This window comes from Brachyhypopomus gauderio, chromosome 6 (genome assembly GCF_052324685.1).
Source record: "Brachyhypopomus gauderio isolate BG-103 chromosome 6, BGAUD_0.2, whole genome shotgun sequence".
Classification (NCBI taxonomy): Eukaryota; Metazoa; Chordata; class Actinopteri; order Gymnotiformes; family Hypopomidae; genus Brachyhypopomus; species Brachyhypopomus gauderio.
This window is the reverse complement of record NC_135216.1, coordinates 30128050-30151971: the sequence shown is the minus strand read 5'-3', so window position 1 is coordinate 30151971 and position 23922 is coordinate 30128050. Positions and strand designations below refer to the sequence as shown.

The following is a 23922-nucleotide window of genomic DNA, read 5'->3' as shown; positions in this document are numbered from 1 at the left end:
TTGGGATTGGGATGCGGCCAATCAGGGTTTAGGGAGGAGCTTCGAAGTCGGGGCGTCGAATGCTGGTTCGTCCCGGGGCCCTCGACCACATATCCGAAAACCGCATGTCTAGGCCCTTCCAGAGCCTTGTAAAAAAATCAGAAAAAAATATTCCTGAAAATTATTTTCAATGGACTAGGTGAATAGGATTTGTGTCCACGAACCATCTATGAGCACTATGTGAGATAAATTGGAATTGGGATGCGAAAGGGTTAGTAAGGATTTGGTTGGGCGGTGTGAAAATTCCGCTTGGCGTTCGGACTCGGGCTTACAGTATGTTGTGCCGGAGCCCTCTCAGACATCCCCTATGAAATTTCATGACCCTACGACCTCGGGAAAGTCACTTCCTGTTCCACTTCCTGGTTCGTTTTTCGACTTCCCGACCACCTACGGACACGAGCTTTTAATATGTTGTTTGTGGTCCCTAACAGAACTACCCTGCAAAGTTTCGAGCCGATTGGCCCATGGGAACTACAACTTCCGGCCACGCCCACTTTTTGGGGCGGGGCTTAAATATGTTGTTTTAGGGGTCCCACACTACTCCCCTACCAAGTCTCAAGCCGATCGGCCTATGGGAACACCTACTTCCGGCCACGCCCACTTTTGGGGGCGGGGCTTCAATATGTTGTTTAGGGGGTCCCACACTACTCCCCTATCAAGTCTCGAGCCAATCGGACCATGGGAACATCTACTTCCGGCCACGCCCACTTTTGGGGGCGGGGCTTCAATATGTTGTTTAGGGGGTCCCACACTACCCCCCCACCAAGTTTCGGACCCCTACGACCTTCGGTTCTCTTCCTGTGCCCCTACCTTTAATTCCTGAACTTGTACACGCCCACCTGGGGTGGGTGGTGGCCAACATCCCAATTGCAATCTATTTCAATACCAAGCAAACACATGGTATAAACTAGAAATGGGATGTGGGTGGGGTTTGGGGGAGGTGTGTTGAAACCTCCCACTTGCAATCTATTTGAATAGCATGCCAACACATTGAATAAATTGGAAGTGGGATCCCTTGCCAGCTTGCCCATTATGCCACGTGCCACGACTTAAAACTGACTTCGGATCAGTGGCCGGTATCGGGCGTGGTCCACGGACAGCGCGAGGGCGCCCCTACAGGCGTCCACGAAGCCCCTATTGACTTACCAGTGTGGTCAGTAAGGAAATCACAAAGGTGTCCATTCGGCAATTTAGTTAAACGGCAATTGGGATCCAAATTCGGGTTACAATCCCATTGCCCCACTATTGCGTACAATGGCAATTTATTTAGTTCATCAAAATCCCAAAAGCCCACTACGTTTACTTACTTAGAGCAATCTTCATGCGGAAATGCTTTGATGACTGCTGGTCTGTTCGATGCGATCTTGTGCAGCCTGAGGTTGGATGCTGCGAGCATCTTCTGAGCCCGTCGAAGAACACTGATTGCTTCTTCTTCTCTGGCAAAAGATTTTAAGGCGTCGTCCACATAGAATTCACGTTCAACAAACCTTCTTGCGTCACTTCCATAATCGGCTTCCGCTTCCCTAGCTGCCCTCCTCAACCCGTACACTGCAACGGCAGGCGAGGGGCTATTGCCAAAGAGGTGAACTCGCATCCTGTAGTCCACGATGTCAGCGTTAGGGTTGTTATCCTTAAACCACAGGAAACGAAGAAAGTCTCGGTGGTCTTCCCGGACAATGAAGCAATGGAACATGTGTTCAATGTCAGCAGTGACCGCTACCTGTTCCTTCCTGAACCTCATGAGAACGCCCAGCAGGCTATTGTTGAGGTCGGGCCCTGTGAGCAGGACATTGTTGAGCGACACTCCTTCACTTGACGCGCTGCTGTCGAAGACCACACGGATCTTATCCGGCTTCCGCGGATGGTACACGCCAAACAAAGGCAGGTACCAGCACTCTTGTCCCGGCCTCAGTGGTGGAGCAACTTCTGCGTGTGCTTTCTTGAGCATCTTTTCCATAAACTTCAAGAAATCCACTTTCATTTGCGGCCGCTTCTCCAGTGAGCGCTGAAGTGAGATGAGGTGGTCAAGAGCCTGCTGTCTATTGTTAGGCAGCTGCCGTCTCGGAGTCCGGAAAGGTAGAGGCGCAACCCAACTATTTGAGCTGTCCTGATAGCATTCGGTCTCCATCAGCTCAAGGAACTCTAAATCCTCTCTGGACGGAGCAAGTCTATGATCGTCAGATGTTTGAGCAAAGACGGTCTGCCCCAGGCGGTCTCCAACTGATGAGCTTAAGCTACGCGCAAAGGTAGCCATTGAGTCACGCTGCTGAGAATGTCCCAGATGAAACTTCTCTTTCACACTGACCTTGTTACCGCATGGCTGAAGGTAACTTGTACGTCCATTCTCCAGGATAGCTGTATTCCAACTCCTTACCTCCATCGATCTGTGTGCACCTCTAAGGCACACGTCACCGACAACAACCCAACCTAGGTCAAGCCTCTGGGCGAATGGTGCATCCCCTGGGCCACTTATCTGCTCGCGGACCTTATGCACCCGCAAGATGTCTCTGCCCAGCAACAAGAGTATCTTGGCCTCTGGGTCCAAAGGTGGTATCTTCTTGGCGATACGTTTAAGATGAGGATGATGATAGGCGGCGTCTGGCGTAGGAATTTCTGTACGGACATTGGGAATTTGGTTGCACTCGAGGAGCGTAGGCAGTGGAATACTCACTCCCTCACTCACTGATTCTACAGTGAAGCCTCGAGCTCTTCTCCCTTCCATCTCAGTCAGGCCTGCACACGTCGTGAGCGTGTACGAGAAAGAGCATGCAGATATCTGGAAGGTGTCAAAGAACTCTGACCGTACGAGTGATCGGTTACTCTGCTCATCCAGTATAGCGTACATTCTCTTGGCCTTCTCTTTGCATCCATTCGGGAACACGCTAACCAAACAAATCTTGGCACATGTTCTAGCACTCAAGCCTTCTCCACATACCTGCGTGCACGAAGACTTGACTTCTTGACTCTCTGCTTCATCTTGCTCCCCGCCGTCCGCTGTATAGGGGGTAGAAGACTTAGGCTTCTGAGTGAAGGGCTTAGGGTGCAGTGCTGAAGCATGAGTGGTGCTCCCACACTCTGTGCATTCTACCTCCGCCTCACAATTCTTGGCGAGATGTTCTGTGGATGAGCAACAGCGAAAGCAGATGTAGTGATCTCTCAAGAGCTGTTTGCGTTCCTCAATGCTTTTTTCTCGGAAGCCCCTGCATTTCTTCAGAGGGTGCGGCTTCCTATGCAGAGGACAGAGTTTGTTTGGATCAATTCGCTCTCTGAGCTCAGACTTGGCTGTCGCCGAAACTTGCGTTTTCTGTGTGTACACAGACGTCTTTGTAGGCCTCTCCCAGTTGCCCTTCTTCTCAGTCGAAGCCTGCACGAAGAAGCTAAAACTTGGATCTGTGCGAGCCTTTGCTTCCATGGAGATGAAATCCACTAGCGCAGAAAACGGTGGGAAACTGACCATGTTTTCACGCTTGTATTTCGTCCCGTAGTACAGCCATTTTTCCTGGAGGTTGTATGGGAGTTTCTCTATAATAGGCCTAATTCCCCTTGAAGTGTCCAAATAAAGCAAACCTGCTAAATATCCATCCTGCTTGGCGGCTTGTAGCTCCGCTAAAAGGTCGGCCAAATCCCTAAGCTTCTGGGGATCTTTCGCCGTGACCTTCGGAAAGCTTTCTAATTTGCTGAAGAGAGCCTGTTCAACGGCTTCAGGCGAACCGTACATCTCGTCAAGGCGCTCCCATGCCATACGCAGGCCAATTGGCGGACTCCCGATGTTAACCGTCCTAATCCTCCTTACCTGTTCTGCTGATTCCTTTCCTAGGTACTTTATCAGAAGGTCGAGCTCTTCTGCAGCGTGCAGCTCTAACTCACTGATAGCGTTTTGGAATGACCCCTTCCAGGCCCAGTAGTTCACGGGCTGGTCATCGTATTTGGTGAGACCTGAAGTCACCAGCTGGTTGCGGGCTAGATACCTAATGAAGTCTGCTGTAGTCGTAGAACGGTCGTGGCTAGCTCCGTATTGCGTCCTCTGGAATAGTGGATCAAATGGAATCGAAGGCTCTTTTTTGAAACGGCGTTGTGGAGAAGCTCCACAAAGCTGCGGTGCTGGAGCGGAGTAGAGAAACGGTTGGGGAGGTGCTCCGCTTGCATGCGAACCTTGACGCACCTGGTGTGCAGTAACAGCTTCAGAGGCGGCGGCTTGGTTCCCCATGAACACCCGCGTCGCCGAAGGCGTAGCGTTGGCCATACCCGAGCAAGCAGAATGAGAAGAGGGTGAAACGGCATCATATTCTGCTGCGGCGAATGCATCCTCCCTACGCGAGCTGGCTTGGTCGGCTACGAATGCGGCGGTGCGTTGGTCTTTAACAGCTTGATAGGGCACACTTTTAATCTCGCTTCGTACTTCAAACCCCATATCTTGCAAACCGGCTGCCAAAGTGTTCGCTTCTGCTATAGCAGCATCTTTCTCTTTCTCCTCGTTCAATGCTTCTAGGTTAGCTTGTATGCGTGCTTGCTCTACCTTAAGCTGGATTTCCCTTTCTGCATGTGCTGCTCTAGCTTGCGCCGCCTCGGCTTTAGCCTGTGCCATTGCCACAGCCATGCTCACCGTTGTTCTAGACGACTTAGTGGATGAGCGGCTGCTCGTTGAGCGTGCTGACTCAGACCGATCATCTCTAGCTTGTTTACTACTGTCGCTGCGTTGTGACATCCCGATGGTTGCGCTAATCGTTATCGAGAGGAGCGGGCTAACGTGAAGCTGTCTGGAAGCTGAAGGTTAGTCGCGTATTTCTGATACTAATTAGCTCCACGCTATGGCTATCCTCGCGTCCCTCGTAGCTGTATTGCTGTCTTTTCACTGTCATGGGCTGGATTCCAATCAGTTTAAACACTCTCAAAAAAACTCCAGGACACGGATAATTCTTTCCATGAAGTTTAGTGAGAATCTTGTGAAACTGTAACAATTACAACGAGACGTTTCAATCAGCATACACGTCAACATAGCATATGGATGAGCAGCATAGCATGACTACGTAACTAGTTATGCATAAAGATGCTAGCGAACACAGGGTATAACTAGTCTGCATACAAGCAATATATAGCTTGTACTCACAGACAATGCCTTAGCAAGGAGGGAGAGAAAGTTTGAGCTATGGCTGCAGGCAGGATGAACACACAACTGACCATGACAGGTGCATAACAAACGCTACTTCTTACTACCCAGAATACGTCTCTGCTTTATCGTCATAGTAACGAAACAACTTAGTTACAAAATCAAACAACTTATCGCTGGGGCATAACAGTTTCTCTCTCACCTACTGTTTATACCTGACTCGAGCTATTAAATATCTTTCTCTTGCTTATTTTTAAGATGAAACATGAAGCCGTAGCAAACAAAGCCCTTCCCATTAATGAGAAGACAGAGAATAAGGAGTCACTCTCCCTTGATGCTAAATCAACCAGGGACCCGGGTACATATCATACCTCCTATTGAAGTATTCACACTTTGAGAGTAATGCTAGCAGAACATTTAGTATGTTTTTCACATGGTTAATTCTTTAAAATTGTACAAGTAAATTACAATGTTAGTAAAAAAAAATGTCATTTCAATAAAGACCTCAAATCAGTTCACACAGAATTTAAGTATCAATAAACTAGTCATTCCATTGTGTTAGCCAAAGTCCAGTATGAACAGCCAATGTATTTGTGTTTTGTTTCTTCAGCATCAGAAGCTGGAGATTCACAAGAAAATGTGTCTAAAGATGATCTCAGTAGAAGAAACGCTGAGTCTTCAGAACAAACTCAGAATCTCCAGGCAACCAAAGTACGTACAATCAATGAAGAATCTATCTATCTATCTATCTATCTATCTATCTATCTATCTATCTATCTATCTATCTATCTATCTATCTATCTATCTATCTGTGTCTGTCTGTCTGTCTGTCTGTCTATAAATCTATAACTTGTTGTTCTTTGATGAGTTTCTCTCTCACCTACTGTTTATACCTGACTCGAGCTATTAAATATCTTTCTCTTGCTTATTTTTAAGATGGAACATGAAGCCGTAGCAAACAAAGCCCCTCCCATTAATGAGAAGACAGAGAATAAGGAGTCACTCTCCCTTGATGCTAAATCAACCAGGGACCCGGGTACATATCATACCTCCTATTGAAGTATTCACACTTTGAGAGTAATGCTAGCAGAACATTTAGTATGTTTTTCACATGGTTAATTCTTTAAAATTGTACAAGTAAATTACAATGTTAGTTAAAAAATGTCATTTCAATAAAGACCTCAAATCAGTTCACACAGAATTTAAGTATCAATAAACTAGTCATTCCATTGTGTTAGCCAAAGTCCAGTATGAACAGCCAATGTATTTGTGTTTTGTTTCTTCAGCATCAGAAGATGGAGATTCACAAGAAAATGTGTCTAAAGATGATCTCAGTAGAAGAAACGCTGAGTCTTCAGAACAAACTCAGAATCTCCAGGCAACCAAAGTACGTACAATCAATGAAGAATCTATCTATCTATCTATCTATCTATCTATCTATCTATCTATCTATCTATCTATCTATCTATCTATCTATCTATCTATCTATCTATCTATCTATCTGTGTCTGTCTATCTGTCTGTCTATAAATCTATAACTTGTTGTTCTTTGACGAGGCTGTCTCTCACCTACTGTTTATACCTGACTGGAGCTGTTAAATATCTTTCTCTTGCTCATTTGAAAGATGGAACATGAAGCCGTAGCAACCAAAGCCCCTCCCATTAATGAGAAGACTGAGAATATGGAGTCACTCTCTCTTGATGCTAAATCAACCAGGGACCCGGGTACATATCATACCTCCTATTGAAGTATTCACACTTTGAGAGTAATGCTAGCAGAACATTTAGTATGTTTTTCACATGGTTAATTCTTTAAAATTGTACAAGTAAATTACAATGTTAGTTAAAAAAATGTCATTTCAATAAAGACCTCAAATCAGTTCACACAGAATTGAAGTATCAATAAACTAGTCATTCCAATGTGTTAGCCAAAGTCCAGTATGAACAGCCAATGTATTTGTGTTGTTTTATTTCTTCAGCATCAGAAGATGGAGATTCACAAGAAAATGTGTCTAAAGATGATCTCAGTAGAAGAAACGCTGAGTCTTCAGAACAAACTCAGAATCTCCAGGCAACCAAAGTACGTACAACCAATGAAGAATCTATCTATCTATCTATCTATCTATCTATCTATCTATCTATCTATCTATCTATCTATCTATCTATCTATCTGTGTCTGTCTGTCTGTCTGTCTATAAATCTATAACTTGGTGTTCTTTGACGAGGTTGTCTCTCACCTACTCTTTATACCTGACTCGAGCTATTAAATATCTTTCTCTTGCTCATTTTTAAGATGGAACATGAAGCCGTAGCAACCAAAGCCCCTCCCATTAATGAGAAGACTGAGAATAAGGAGTCACTCTCTCTTGTTGCTAAATCAACCAGGGACCCGGGTACATTTCCTACCTCCTATTGAAATATTCACTCTTTTAGAGTATTGCTAACAGAACTGTTAGTATGTTTTTCACATGGTTAAGTCTTTAAAATTGTACAAGTAAATTACATTGTTAGTAAAAAATTTAATTTCAATAAAGACCTCAAATCAGTTCACACAGAATTAAAGTATCAATAAACTAGTTATTGCTTTGAATTAGCCAAAGTCCAGTATGAACATCAAATGTATTTGTGTTTTATTTCTTCAGCATCAGATGATGGAGATTCACAAGAAAATGTGTCTAAAGATGATCACAGTAGAAGAAACGCTGAGTCTTCAAATCAAACTCAGAATCTCCAGGAAACCAAAGTACGTACAATCAGTGATGAAATTATCTATCTATCTATCTATCTATCTATCTATCTATCTATCTATCTATCTATCTATCTATCTATCTATCTATCTGTGTCTGTCTATCTGTCTGTCTATAAATCTATAACTTGTTGTTCTTTGACGAGGCTGTCTCTCACCTACTGTTTATACCTGACTGGAGCTGTTAAATATCTTTCTCTTGCTCATTTGAAAGATGGAACATGAAGCCGTAGCAACCAAAGCCCCTCCCATTAATGAGAAGACTGAGAATATGGAGTCACTCTCTCTTGATGCTAAATCAACCAGGGACCCGGGTACATATCATACCTCCTATTGAAGTATTCACACTTTGAGAGTAATGCTAGCAGAACATTTAGTATGTTTTTCACATGGTTAATTCTTTAAAATTGTACAAGTAAATTACAATGTTAGTTAAAAAAATGTCATTTCAATAAAGACCTCAAATCAGTTCACACAGAATTGAAGTATCAATAAACTAGTCATTCCAATGTGTTAGCCAAAGTCCAGTATGAACAGCCAATGTATTTGTGTTGTTTTATTTCTTCAGCATCAGAAGATGGAGATTCACAAGAAAATGTGTCTAAAGATGATCTCAGTAGAAGAAACGCTGAGTCTTCAGAACAAACTCAGAATCTCCAGGCAACCAAAGTACGTACAACCAATGAAGAATCTATCTATCTATCTATCTATCTATCTATCTATCTATCTATCTATCTATCTATCTATCTATCTATCTATCTATCTGTGTCTGTCTGTCTGTCTGTCTATAAATCTATAACTTGGTGTTCTTTGACGAGGTTGTCTCTCACCTACTCTTTATACCTGACTCGAGCTATTAAATATCTTTCTCTTGCTCATTTTTAAGATGGAACATGAAGCCGTAGCAACCAAAGCCCCTCCCATTAATGAGAAGACTGAGAATAAGGAGTCACTCTCTCTTGTTGCTAAATCAACCAGGGACCCGGGTACATTTCCTACCTCCTATTGAAATATTCACTCTTTTAGAGTATTGCTAACAGAACTGTTAGTATGTTTTTCACATGGTTAAGTCTTTAAAATTGTACAAGTAAATTACATTGTTAGTAAAAAATTTAATTTCAATAAAGACCTCAAATCAGTTCACACAGAATTAAAGTATCAATAAACTAGTTATTGCTTTGAATTAGCCAAAGTCCAGTATGAACATCAAATGTATTTGTGTTTTATTTCTTCAGCATCAGATGATGGAGATTCACAAGAAAATGTGTCTAAAGATGATCACAGTAGAAGAAACGCTGAGTCTTCAAATCAAACTCAGAATCTCCAGGAAACCAAAGTACGTACAATCAGTGATGAAATTATCTATCTATCTATCTATCTATCTATCTATCTATCTATCTATCTATCTATCTATCTATCTATCTATCTATCTATCTCGGTCTGTCTGTCTATAAATCTATAACTTGTTGTTCTTTGACGAGGTTGTCTCTCACCTACTGTTTATACCTGACTCGAGCTGTTAAATATCTTTCTTTGCTCGTTTGAAAGATGGAACATGAAGCCGTAGCAACCAAAGCCCCTCCCATTAATGAGAAGACTGAGAATAAGGAGTCACTCTCTCTTGTTGCTAAATCAACCAGGGACCCGGGTACATTTCCTACCTCCTATTGAAATATTCACTCTTTTAGAGTATTGCTAACAGAACTGTTAGTATGTTTTTCACATGGTTAAGTCTTTAAAATTGTACAAGTAAATTACATTGTTAGTAAAAAATTTAATTTCAATAAAGACCTCAAATCAGTTCACACAGAATTAAAGTATCAATAAACTAGTTATTGCTTTGAATTAGCCAAAGTCCAGTATGAACATCAAATGTATTTGTGTTTTATTTCTTCAGCATCAGATGATGGAGATTCACAAGAAAATGTGTCTAAAGATGATCACAGTAGAAGAAACGCTGAGTCTTCAAATCAAACTCAGAATCTCCAGGAAACCAAAGTACGTACAATCAGTGATGAAATTATCTATCTATCTATCTATCTATCTATCTATCTATCTATCTATCTATCTATCTATCTATCTATCTATCTATCTATCTATCTCGGTCTGTCTGTCTATAAATCTATAACTTGTTGTTCTTTGACGAGGTTGTCTCTCACCTACTGTTTATACCTGACTCGAGCTGTTAAATATCTTTCTTTGCTCGTTTGAAAGATGGAACATGAAGCCGTAGCAACCAAAGCCCCTCCCATTAATGAGAAGACTGAGAATAAGGAGTCACTCTCTCTTGTTGCTAAATCAACCAGGGACCCGGGTACATTTCCTACCTCCTATTGAAATATTCACTCTTTTAGAGTATTGCTAACAGAACTGTTAGTATGTTTTTCACATGGTTAAGTCTTTAAAATTGTACAAGTAAATTACATTGTTAGTAAAAAATTTAATTTCAATAAAGACCTCAAATCAGTTCACACAGAATTAAAGTATCAATAAACTAGTTATTGCTTTGAATTAGCCAAAGTCCAGTATGAACATCAAATGTATTTGTGTTTTATTTCTTCAGCATCAGATGATGGAGATTCACAAGAAAATGTGTCTAAAGATGATCTCAGTAGAAGAAACGCTGAGTCTTCAAATCAAACTCAGAATCTCCAGGAAACCAAAGTACATACAATCGATGAAGAAATTATCTATTTATCTATCTATCTATCTATCTATCTATCTATCTATCTATCTATCTATCTATCTATCTATCTATCTATCTATCTATATCGGTCTGTCTGTCTATAAATCTATAACTTGTTGTTCTTTGATGAGTTTGTCTCTCACCTACTGTTTATACCTGACTGGAGCTGTTAAATGTCTTTCTCTTGCTCGTTTGAAAGATGGAACATGAAGCCGTAGCAACCAAAGCCCCTCCCATTAATGAGAAGACTGAGAATAAGGAGTCACTCTCTCTTGATGCTAAATCAACCAGGGACCCGGGTACATATCCTACCTCCTATTGAAATATTCACTCTTTGAGAGTATTGCTAACAGAACTTTTAGTATGTTTTTCACATGGTTAATTCTTTAAAATTGTACAAGTAAATTACATTATTAGTAAAAAATTTAATTTAAATAAAGACCTCAAATCAGTTCACACAGAATTAAAGTATCAATAAACTAGTTATTGCTTTGAATTAGCCAAAGTCCAGTATGAACATCAAATGTATTTGTGTTTTATTTCTTCAGCATCAGATGATGGAGATTCACAAGAAAATGTGTCTAAAGATGATCTCAGTAGAAGAAACGTTGAGTCTTCAAATCAAACTCAGAATCTCCAGGAAACCAAAGTATGTACAATCGATGAAGAAATTATCTATCTATCTATCTATCTATCTATCTATCTATCTATCTATCTATCTATCTATCTATCTATCTATCTATCTATCGGTCTGTCTGTCTATAAATCTATAACTTGTTGTTCTTTGATGAGTTTGTCTCTCACCTACTGTTTATACCTGACTGGAGCTGTTAAATGTCTTTCTCTTGCTCGTTTGAAAGATGGAACATGAAGCCGTAGCAACCAAAGCCCCTCCCATTAATGAGAAGACTGAGAATAAGGAGTCACTCTCTCTTGATGCTAAATCAACCAGGGACCCGGGTACATATCCTACCTCCTATTGAAATATTCACTCTTTGAGAGTATTGCTAACAGAACTTTTAGTATGTTTTTCACATGGTTAATTCTTTAAAATTGTACAAGTAAATTACATTGTTAGTAAAAAATGTCATTTCCATAAAGACCTCGAATCAGTTCACACAGAATTGAAGTATCAATAAACTAGTCATTCCATTGTGTTAAGCAAAGTCCAGTATGAACAGCCAATGTATTTGTGTTGTTTTATTTCTTCAGCATCAGAAGATGGAGATTCACAAGAAAATGTGTCTAAAGATGATCTCAGTAGAAGAAACACTGAGTCTTCAATTCAAACTCGGAATCTCCAGGAAACCAAAGTATGTACAATCAATGAAGAAATTATCTATGTGCCATAATAAAGGGCAAAAAGTTCACAAAATCAAACACACGTGCACACATGAGAGAGAACGACGTAGCAGCAAGCTAAAATGGTGTACAATGCGACTGGGATGACACCGTCCTTCTTGGTCCCGAGCCGCGTAACCGTGTACTGTATTCCTTCAACGCGCACACCAAACATAAGGTTCGAGTTACAACGTTTATGACCCAAAATCACTTAAGTAGAAACAAGGCTTTATACAATAAATGGGAGATGAGTCGTAACCACGAAACATCATAACTCGGGACTGATGTATCCCGAGGACTTCCTCTATCACCAAATGTTGGACAATCAACAGCACAAAAAATTCTGGAATTGATTTGTGAATCAAATTCTCATGAGAGTTAGCTGTCGTGATCAGCCTATTGAGGTCCAAGCAGATGGTTCCTAGGATACAGATAGAGAGGATCACAGGCTTGTGGCTGGTGGATTCCACTTCTTTCAGGTTTGGTCATAGCTGCCATAGGCCTTTACATTCCTTGATCGCAGAGTCTGCCTCAAGTTGAGCTTCTTGGTGGTTTGCAGGTACACAAGGTTTTTATAGTCTTTTTCCTTTTCTTTCTATTCTTTCTGTCTGAATTGTTGTTGTTGTCATGGTGACCGGTGTTGGCCAGAGGAGGATGGGTTCCCCCCCTGAGTTTTGGTTCCTCTCAAGGTTTCTCCCTCATGCAAAAAAACTAGGGAGTTTTTCCTTGCCACTGTCGCCCTTGGCTTGCTCACTGGGGGCTAGGACTCGGCACTTGTAAAGCTGCTTTGTGACAACAACTGTTGTAAAAAGCGCTATATAAATAAAATTTGATTGATTGATTGATTGATAGTCAGTGCTCACAGTGAAATGGTCATGCTCCCTTGAGCCAGTGCCTCCACTCCTCAATTCCCAGCCTCATGGCCAGTAGGTCGCGGTCTCCTACTCCATCGTTTCTTTCTGTGTAAATAGTAGGTTGCTGCCCTGAGCTCACCTTCGTTCACCTTGTGGAGGTGGAACTACGTTATCTCATTATCAGAGGTGGGTAAAGTATTCAAAAATTTAACTCAAATAAAAGTACTGTTACTTGAATCTAATTTTACTCAAGTAAAAGTAAAATTATGCATCCAAAAATTTACTTGAGTAAAAGTGACGCTGGGCACAGGGAGACAGATGAGGCACGAGCCGCTGGTTTCGACAACGTCACTTTATTTAAAAGATGAGCACTGGACACTGCGCGAACGCACATTAAATAGACAAACCACATAAGTCCCGAGTGATGACGAGACGAGCCACAGGTGAGAGGGATGAACTCATTCAGACGTAACTGCACCCACGGATATCCACAGACGCAGACGACTAGACATAGACAACGTAAACACACGCCCAAAAGGGAGGGGTCAGGGGCCGTAACGTGACAAAAAGTTTAAAAGTACTTTGATTATAAGCTACTCAAGTAGTGAGTAAATGCAGAGTACTATTTCGTGTCAATAAATTACATCATGGAAAATTGAATAACTGGAAACAATGACTTTTAATGATAACTAAAATAATATATTAAAATTAAATATAATATATAAATATTATTTATTATAGCACAGTTAGTTCCGCCCTGCTCGTTTGTTTTGTTAATTCCCTATTGTCTGCCACACCCCTGTCGTCATTGTTAGCACCTGGTCTTAGTTTAGTTCAGTGTATATTAGTCCCTGAGTCTTCCATGTCCTTCGTCGGTTGTTTTGGATGAGTGGTTATCGTGTATTGAAGAGGTCGTCCGCACCGGCTCCTGTTCCCGCTGCCTGTCTGCCGGCTCCGCCTGTGCCCGCCGCCCGGCCGCGCCTGTGCCCGCTGCCCCGCGCCCGCCCGCGCCTGTGCCCGCTGCTCGCCTGCGCCTGTGCCCGCCGCCTGGCCACGCCTGTGCCCGCTGCCCGGCCAAGCCTGTGCCCGCTGCCCGCCGCCCGGCCACGCCTGTCCCCCAAGAAACTGTGCTGCCCACGTGTGGGAATGGACTGAATGTGTTCCCTGCTTTGCCCTGTGATCCTGTCTCGTTTCCCATGTTCCCCTTGCTCCCGTGTCCTGTGCCTGGTTTTGTGTTGGTTCCTGTTCCTGTGTGTGTGCCTGTTCGTGTCCTTGTGCCCGTTCCTGTGTCGGTGTCTGGTGGGGTTGTCTCTGTCCCGGTCCCTGTGTCTGTTCCCCAAGTCGTCACTCACTTTGGTCCAGTCCCGGTCTCTGTTGTCCATAGCGTCTTTGCCTCTGTGTGTGCCTCTGCCCTGTCCCCTGGCCCCACTCCCATGTCTGTCCCCGGTCCTGTCCTGTCTGGCCATGCTCCTGTGCCTCGCCCTGGCCCTGTCCAGTCTCCCTGTGTCCCAGTCCAGCTCTTGGCCAGTCTCCATGTCTCCTGTCCTTGTCCCTGCCATGCCCCAGGTCCCATGTCATGTCCCTCTGGTCAGTCCTGTGTCTGCTGTCCCTGTCCCTGGCCATGTACCGTGGTTCCCTGTCTTGTCCTAGTCTGGTTCCCTGTCCTGTCTGCCCTTGCATGCCCCGGAGTGGCACGCTTTGAGGGGAGGTACTGTCACGTATGGCTACGCCCCCTCTCCTAGCTGTCACTCCGGGTTCCCTTGTGTCTGTGTTCCGTGCCTGTTCATCCCGCCCTGCTCGTTTATTTCGTTAATTCCCTATTGTCTGCCACGCCCCTGTCGTCATTGTTAGCACCTGGTCCTAGTTTAGTTCAGTGTATATTAGCCCCTGAGTCTCCCATGTCCTTCGTCGGTTGTTTTGGATGTTTGATTGTTTCGTTCTCGCTTGGTTATCGTGTATGTTCTAGTGTTGTCTGCTCTTCGCCTGTTGCTCTTTGTTCTGTGTATCCCTGCTCTGTTTCGTGTCTGTTTTCGATCATGTCCCTGTACCTGTCTAATTTGGATGGTTCTCCCGTTGTGACCCCTGCCTGCTACTACGACCTCGATTATGGTATGCCCTGTAATAAATCTCGCTCTTCTCAGCGTTTGTGTCCGCCTCCATGCTCTGCGCTATGCAGAACGTTACACATATATTATATATAATAGATAAAGCATCTTTTTCAAGATCAATAGATTGTCAGAGAAGGTCTTGAAGACCCTGCCGGTTCACCACTGGTAACTTCAATGTTTTCCACAAAGGCACTAACTGAGGAGACTGTCAGCCAATACGTGTAGATACAACTTGACGCCAACTGAATCCATTTGTAGCATACACAACTGACAGCGCATTTTATAACTGTCTTTTTTACACGTTTGTAATGTAAACATTGGCTGTATGTGAGGCCAGGGATGCTCGAGTGGGTTTTGTGTCATACTTTCTTGCTACCGGTGGAGAAAGTTTGCGTATGCGATCACGTGACTGACTGGCTTCATTTGATTGGTCACACATACTCTGATGACTAGACGTTGGTCAGTCTTCTCACTGAAAAGACGAATTACTTACAAAACTAAAGTAACGGTAGCACAGCGCAAATCCGATAGTAACGGAGTAAAAGTCGCGTTTTTCTCACCACATATTTACTCAAGTAAAAGTAAAAGTATTTCATATTACAACTATTCTCACAAGTACATTTTTGTCCAAAAAACTACTTGAGTAAATATAACAGAGAAAATATAATGCGTTCCTACCCACCTCTGCTCATTATACCATTAACTATAAGAAATGAAGACCAGTTTGAACAAGTGCCTGTAACGATCTGCGTGGCGCAGAGCATAGAGGCGGACACAAACGCTGAGAAGAGCGAGATTTATTACAGGGCATTCCATAATCGTAGTCGAAGTCACAGGCAGGGGTCATAACCGGAGAGCCATCCAACTGAGACAAGTACAGGGGCATGATAAGGACAGACACGAAACAAAACCAGGCAGAATTAACACTGAACAGAGAATAAACCAACAGAGAGTATAACACCGGGAACAGGGCACATGAATCACAAAGGCACGAGGGAAAGAAACAACCAAACATCCAAAACAACCGACAAGGGACACTCAGGGATTATATATACACAGAACACCAAACATGGATCAGGTGCAAACAATGACGACAGGGGCGTGGTAACAAACGAGGAATCAGAGACAACGAGCTGGGCGGGATAAACAGGCAGGGAATAACAAAACCACGAGGAACAGAGATGTTGGAGTGACAGCGGGGAGAGGGGGCGTACCCATACGTGACAGTGCCAAAGAATTAACATATTGTATGTACATTGTACATATTTTAAGGCTCATTCATCCATGTACTTAGCATACTGGAGTGTGATGTTGTTGAGTTCGAAGATGTGAATTAACATATCTGAATCAGTAGAGCAGTAAAACACCCAGACAAATATATTGCACAAAATATTTAAGATGAGTTTATGTGTCAATAAGCCAAACTTCTTTAGGCAGAGAAATAGATATATGTACAGGGTACCCGCGGGTCCTTAAAAAGTCTTAAATTTTGTTTTATATATTCAAGGTCTAAAAATGTCTTAAAATGTCTGGAATTTTAGGAGGGGAGGCATTAAATAAGTGTGTTGCTCAGTTTTTCTGTTTTATTTGACCGATGTATATCCCACAATAATTATCATTTCCGCAACGGCGTATACTCTGCATGGTAGATGGCAGTAGTACGTCACCTAACAGGTGGAAACAGCAGACGATGCTTTAGCTGCACAAGCTGCTTTTCTTATTTGAGGGCTGCGGCGGGAACAACATTACAAGGATACAGACATGGGTAAATGTCCATTCAGTGAAGTGGCTGGAGGATGAAAAATATTGTGGCTAGCTGAAACCTTCCAGTGATTCGTATGAGGCGCGATGTGAACTTGACGAAAAACATTCAAACTTGGTACAATGGGCTGTAAAGCGCTGGATTCTCATACTAAGGGAAACACCAGATACATGAAAAAAAGACAATGAAAGATAAAACTAAACTATTCATGAGACAGCAGAATTAACAATACCAAACACAGGGAGTTTCTGAAGACAGACCAAACTGAAGTACAAACTCTGGTGTCACGGTAGGCCAGCGCAGATCCTCTGGGGAGACGCCTACATCACGCCACACCTCTCTTATGTCACTCCCTCGTTCCCAATCACCTGATTATTAATGTGTAGCACCTGTTCCTAATCTTCTGCTGCCCTGTTTAAGACCTGCAGGTACAACCGTCTTGTACAGAGACTTTGGCTTACTGCCTTCTGTCCTTATTTAGCCCAGTAGGCTACTGCTCTGGTGTTTTACTCCTTTCTCAGTTTCTTAGAGCTGCTATGTCGTCTGCTTTATTTTCATGATGGACAATAAACCCTCTGCAGCTCTGACTCCGCCTCCTGCTGCTTTTGTTCTGTACATGATGTCACGTTGGGGTATAAATACTCTTAAAGTAACAAGGAACACATTAGACTAATAACAAATACAACTTAGAAAATAAACCGGGGCTTGGCAAGAGAACGCATGGGAAAAACCAAACATCACATAAAACAGACATAACTGACAGGTGGGGGCATGGATAAATGTGATTAGAGACCAGACTAGAATATTTTCCACAAAAGAAGACTAGTCATTTGTAAATTTCAAAATATAGGTATATATATATATATATTAGTGGTGGGACTTTAACGCGTTAATTTCAATTAATTAATTACAGGAAAATTAACGCACTAAAAAAATTAACGCATTTAACGCATGAGACACTTTTGCACCGTGGATTGTTCTGGACAGTGCACGAGTTCCAGACATAGCCTACAGATTATATGGACGCACAATAAGATCATGATGGAGATGACTGAAGAGGCTACGCTAGTGGATGGGAAATTTAAATATAAGAAACTTATGGAAGTACAAACAAAAATAGGGTTATTTGCACTTTATGTAGGAAGGAGTTTGCTTATCACAGGAGCACTTCCACCCTTCATTACCACCTCAACGCAAAACATGTTGGGGCTAACGCGCAGGTCAGTAATGATAACTTAGCTGCTAAAGGTATTACTAGTACGATAGGGTGAACAAACGTCCGTATTTCACATCCTGTCCCGGTTTGTGAGGAAATGTTCTGGTTTTTAAATTACCTTCATTGGACCATTAAGACTGGATTACATTTTCACGAGTGACCGTAGCGCGCGACTCCGCACGCGTTTATACATGACGCGTCACATTATTTACAGTGTTGTTCGCTCTCTGTGGTCGAAGATAAAGGCTGTGTTCGAAATAGTCTACTACATACTACTGGCATACTGATCGAGCCCCAAATCAGTATGTCGTATGCAGTATGTGACCAAAATGAAAATTTCCAGTACGCGAAACATACCCGGATGACCTACTACTTCCGCAAAATATTCCAGTACGCGAACAGAGCTATCTTCGTGGTGTACTGCATCCCATCATGCAACGCTATGTTCACGTGACCCCATAGTGTGCTTTGCTTTTGTCGCATACTGGAAACTGTACTGCATACTACTACGAGGACCAGTATGCAGTATCCAGTATGTAGTTGTCTATTTCGAACACAGCCAAAGACTTACAAGAAGCGCTGCACATTGCGTCAACTGATGCAAGTTACGAACTACCGTCCAAGGGTGAGTTTCCCAAAACGTTAGCGTTAAGTACTTCTTAACCTCGTACGTAAGAATGAGGTTACGAAGTACTTGGCGCCAAGAACGTTTTGGGAAACTCACCCCAGAAAGACAATGCCGAAGAAAATCCAGCAGCTGTATGATGAGGGAAGGGAAGTAAAACAGGTTATTGTGAAAAGCGCCACAAATGTGGCTCTGACTGGGGATCACTGGACCTCTGTTAGCAAAAAGAATTATCTTGGTGTGACAGCTCATATTATAGATGATGAATCTATAGATGATGAAGATCCAGTCATTTGCTTTGAGCATGCAGAAGACCACTTCTAGGCACTATGGAGATGCCTGTGGCAGAGGCCTGGGAAATTAAAGAAAAATATACCATCTAAAATGGTATTTAAAAACATCTTCTGATTTACTTCAATTCTTCCAATATCCTGAGCAAAACTCCCAAAATTAAACAACATTTTTGGTCAGAGTTTTCTGCACTCATCTATTGGTCTGTGTAGTAGACTGGTGGAAAAATAAACAAGATGTTGAAGGTTATGATTATGTTCATTGATTCATTCATCATTCAAACTTAAATTAATATTTCTCATGTTAAATACTGAAATGCGATTAAAATGCGATTAATTAATTACAAAGCTTCTGATTAATTCGATTAATTTTTTTAATCGCGTCCCACCCCAATATATATATATATATATATATATATATATATATATATATATATATATATATATAGGTATGTAGCAAATTTTGAATAAAGCACTTTAGTCTTTGGCAACATAGACTAAAGACTATGTCATAGACTAAAGTCTTTTCAATTTTATAAAAATGACTAACGTTATTTATGTCACAGCATAAGCTAAAACTTTTTCAATTTTACAGGAAGAACATACATCACATTGTGAAGACAGACTACAACATTCTGAAGGAAACTTCAAAAGCCAAATAGATGAGCTTTTTATAAGACTTAATTTAAAAGCCAATCATAAACTAAAGCCTGCAGACATTCTTCAGATACAGTCACAGTCTTCATACTGCCAAGAGCCTGGTGATGAGAAAGAACTGGTCCACACCTTCTTACAAAGGATTCTGATGGGGAACTACAGAGCAAGACACGCGTCAGTTAAAGAACGAATCAGTGAGGTGGATCCCATCCAATCAGATACAGCAACTAGAGAGGAGGGTGACACATTTGCAGACTTTTTTGACTTGAGGCAAGATTCTATTGATAAAACAATTCATGACCATGCCATCCACCCCATGGATGTCCAGATGGCAGTGCTCCACTGCTCAGACAGCTTCCTAAAGCAGCTCATAGTGACCAAACTGTCCCAGTGTCAGTACGCTCTGCCTCTGTTAGTGCCTGATCCCTTCACCAGAGAGATTGAGTTTCCTCTGTGGACATTTAGACAAATCAAGAAGAGCTCAAAGACCACGGACACCTCTGGGAATCATACATACAAAACTATGTACATGTACAAGGCAGAAACTCCACTGGTGGCGTTCTTCAGGCTGGGCTCTGTGTCCTCATCCAAGTCTCAGCTGATGAACAGTTTGATCAATGAAAAACACAACACATTCTTCCACAGACATTGTCCAGGCAGCAGCAGAACCCGTCTACTGATGGATGGAGTGGTGGAGATCACCTGGTACCTCCCATCTGGGAAGAGCACTGATCATTTCCCTGACTGTGTAGCGTTCTGTAATCTCCATGGTGATATAGAAACTAATAAGGAGCAACTGGAGATTCTGATTGAAATGTCGTCTGTGAACGTTGTACTTCTGGGTGATCAACAGCACATTAGTACAAATGAAGGTGTACTACAAAGACTTTTTAAAGGGCCAAAGCCACTCATTTATTTACTGTCTGAGAATAACTCAAGTGTGACTGGGACAAAAAGCCTGAAATACAAAATTGGTCTTAAAGACAGAAGTCAGGCAACTGTATCTGAGGAGCTCATTAACACCATTAACACATGTTTATCAAAACCAGGCTCCACTTTCAGACTTGAAGATGTGGGTAAAGACAGAGGAATCAAAACAGATGAGAACCATCCTGAGTGTCAAAGGGGGAAGGAAGCTGCCCTTCAGATCACACGTCTGCTGGAGGGAATGGACATGTCCAGGATTAAGGAGACGTTCCTGCCTTGTCAAGGGAACCTGTGGCATATGTGGTGCCAAAAGAACAAAGATAAATATAAACTTTGCTGCAATGATACAGAGAATCAAGTGAGTAAAATACAGGGTGAAATGAATCAGATTCGTGCACAACAGAAGGAATGTGGGGTCACACCATTTCTGGAGCTGTTCATTAAAAATTTGAATCTTCCACCATCAGATGAAAGGTGCTACTTTCTTAAGTGGACTGAAATCCTGCTTGACAAATACTCCATACAGGGTCTCACTGCTCTGCATCAGGAATATGATGCAACATGGTCAAAACTTTTGGGTTTGAAACATCAGCATGATAAATCAGAAGAAATAAGACCTGAGCAGGCAAAACTTGAAGTAATATCAGAAAAGGTGAAGGCAACTAACTTTGGTTTGGAACACATCCTCAGAGAAATGGGGCAGATATACGAGTCATCTGTGTCTTTGCCAATGGGCCAAAATGAGGCCTTTTTCCCCAAGTTTGCAGCAGAGATCATGTTGTCAGGATATCCACTGGAGCTGATGGATGGAGATGCTGGTCATGTTCCTCTGGTCTGGGTTTCAGCAGTTCTAGATGAACTCATCAAGATCCTGGGAGACCAGGGAGTGTTTGTGCTGTCAGTGTTGGGGATCCAGAGCTCTGGTAAATCCACCATGCTCAATGCCATGTTTGGACTCCAGTTTGCAGTCAGTGCAGGCAGGTGCACCAGAGGAGCCTTCATGCAGCTGGTCAAAGTGTCAGAGGAGATGAAGGCAGAGCTGAAGTTTGACTACATTCTAGTTGTTGACACCGAAGGTCTCCAGTCTCCTGAGTCGACCAGAAAATCAACTATACGTCATGATAATGAATTGGCCACATTTGCTATAGTACTTGGAAATATGACTTTGATCAACATTTTTGGAGAGAGCCCTGCTGAGATTCAGGACATCTTTCAGATTACTGTTCACATCTTCCTGAAGATAAATAAACTCAGACTGAATCCCAGCTGTATGTTTATATTTCAGAATGTTCCAGATGTTACAGCTAAAGAGAAAACTATGGAGGGTAGGCAACACTTGACGGAGAAACTAGACAATATGACAAGGCTGGCTGCTCTGGAGGAAGTCTGTGATGCTGAGTGCTTCAGTGATGTCATTGAGTTTGATGTAGAGAGGGATGTGAGGTACATTGCACAGCTGTGGGAGGGTAGTCCACCCATGGCTCCACCAAACCCTTCATACAGTGAAAACATTGAGGAGCTGAAGCAAACCATAATCTCCAAAGCTGCACAGAAAGGTGGTATGAAGCTGTCTGAGTTCCAAACACGAATCAAAGACCTATGGGAGGCACTTCTGAATGAGAACTTTGTTTTCAGCTTCAAGAACACATGGGAGATTTCAGTGTACAGGAAACTGGAGGAGCAGTATGGGAAATGGACCCAAAATCTCAGGACTGCCATGCAGAATATCATAGACAAAAGAATCAAGAACCACCTTCACAAAGTGGAGTACAAAGAACTTGTGGAGGAAATGAAAGAACCATTTGAAAGAGTGAACAGATCACTGGAGCAATACTTTGAAGAAAAGAAAAAGGAAAGAGGTATACTACAACAATGGAGAGAGAAATACAAACAACACATTATTGATTTGTATGAAGATCTTCTAAGATCAACAAAAACTGAGTTGGATGAAACCTTTGAGAAACACATTCCTGATCCTTCAAGTTCCTCTTAATGCTTTCTCAGCACAGTGACTTGAACCTCTTGATGCTTGAACCCATCGTTAATTAACGTGAGAGGCAGAAAGAGATTAATGTGCCTGCCAAGTTACAGTGGTAGTGCAAATATGCATTTTGTGCTGAAATGAATACATATATGATCTACATCTCCTACTTTGCTTTGAAATAAAAAGTATTTCTCACTAATCTTTGTTTTGTTGTTAAACATGCACACTGCTGTGGAAGCTTTCAGTTTGTGCTATATGACTTCCTTTAGTGTGTAACGCAGAGTGGAAACCAACACATGAACACACGGAGACCAAAACAAAGACACGACTGACAGGAGGGAGGCGGAGCCAAAACATATGACAGCTGTGGAGGGTGGAGCTATCCGTGAAAGTGTGAACTTGTCATTAACAGGCATGACAAAAATTAAGGAGGGATGAATGCTGCCAAATGACAGTGGTGGTTTCACAAATTGAAATACCTGAAATATCTGTTGTTACTTGAGATGTTCAATCAGAATTCTTTGACAAATTAAAGCCATTGTCTACACAGATAAATGATTTCATGCTGGTGTTTTTCTCTTCAGAGGAACATATGACTTGATGAATGACAGCTGATGTTTTACATTTACATTTAGTGCAGACGCTCTTATCCAGAGCAACTGTAATTGTTCTGAAGACTCAACACCACACTAGTGTGACGGACACCTGACACCAGTGTGATGAGTGTCGTGGAAATTTTAACCTTAATAGTGAGCAAGAACAGTTGGGTATGGTATCAAAGTAAAATACAAAGTTTATTAAAGACAAAAGATAGAAAAATAGAAAGATGGATCGATCCAGAGATCTCCATTACACACACTCAAAAGCGTCTGCATGAGAGCTCTGCCCCCCCCCCCCACAGATCATAGTTTAATACTATTCTGCTACATGATTACATCATACTTCCATGACACGTGATGTGTGAGGTGATGGGGTGAGGTATCACATGAGGTGAGGTGATGGAGTGAGGTATCACATGAGGTGAGGTGATGGGGTGAGGTAACACATGAGGTGAGGTGATGGGGTGAGGTATCACATGAGGTGAGGTGATGGGGTGAGGTATCACATGAGGTGAGGTGATGGAGTGAGGTATCACATGAGGTGAGGTGATGGGGTGAGGTAACACATGAGGTGAGGTGATGGGGTGAGGTATCACATGAGGTGAGGTGATGGGGTGAGGTATCACATGAGGTGAGGTGATGGGGTGAGGTATCACATGAGGTGAGGTGTTGGAGTGAGGTATCACATGAGGTGAAGTGATGGGGTGAGGTATCACACGAGGTGAGGTGATGGAGTGAGGTATCACATGAGGTGAGGTGATGGGGTGAGGTATCACATGAGGTGAGGTGATGGGGTGAGGTATCACATGAGGTGAGGTGTTGGAGTGAGGTATCACATGAGGTGAAGTGATGGGGTGAGGTATCACACGAGGTGAGGTGATGGAGTGAGGTATCACATGAGGTGAGGTGATGGGGTGAGGTATCACACGAGGTGAGGTGATGGAGTGAGGTATCACATGAGGTGAGGTGATGGGGTGAGGTA

At 42.5% G+C, this 23922-nt stretch overlaps 1 protein-coding gene across 1 annotated transcript; it reads left to right on the top strand.

The window, feature by feature from the left end:
• Window positions 1-10105: 10105 nt before the first annotated feature.
• Window positions 10106-22870, top strand: LOC143516389 (interferon-induced very large GTPase 1-like). The gene is made up of 7 exons (XM_077007940.1): window positions 10106-10205; window positions 10455-10555; window positions 10777-10876; window positions 11126-11226; window positions 11438-11537; window positions 11790-11890; window positions 19369-22870. Exons 1-7 carry the CDS (start codon window positions 10106-10108, stop codon window positions 22348-22350), a joined length of 3585 nt encoding a protein of 1194 aa, XP_076864055.1. The 3' UTR covers window positions 22351-22870.
• The last annotated feature ends 1052 nt before the right edge of the window (window positions 22871-23922 follow it).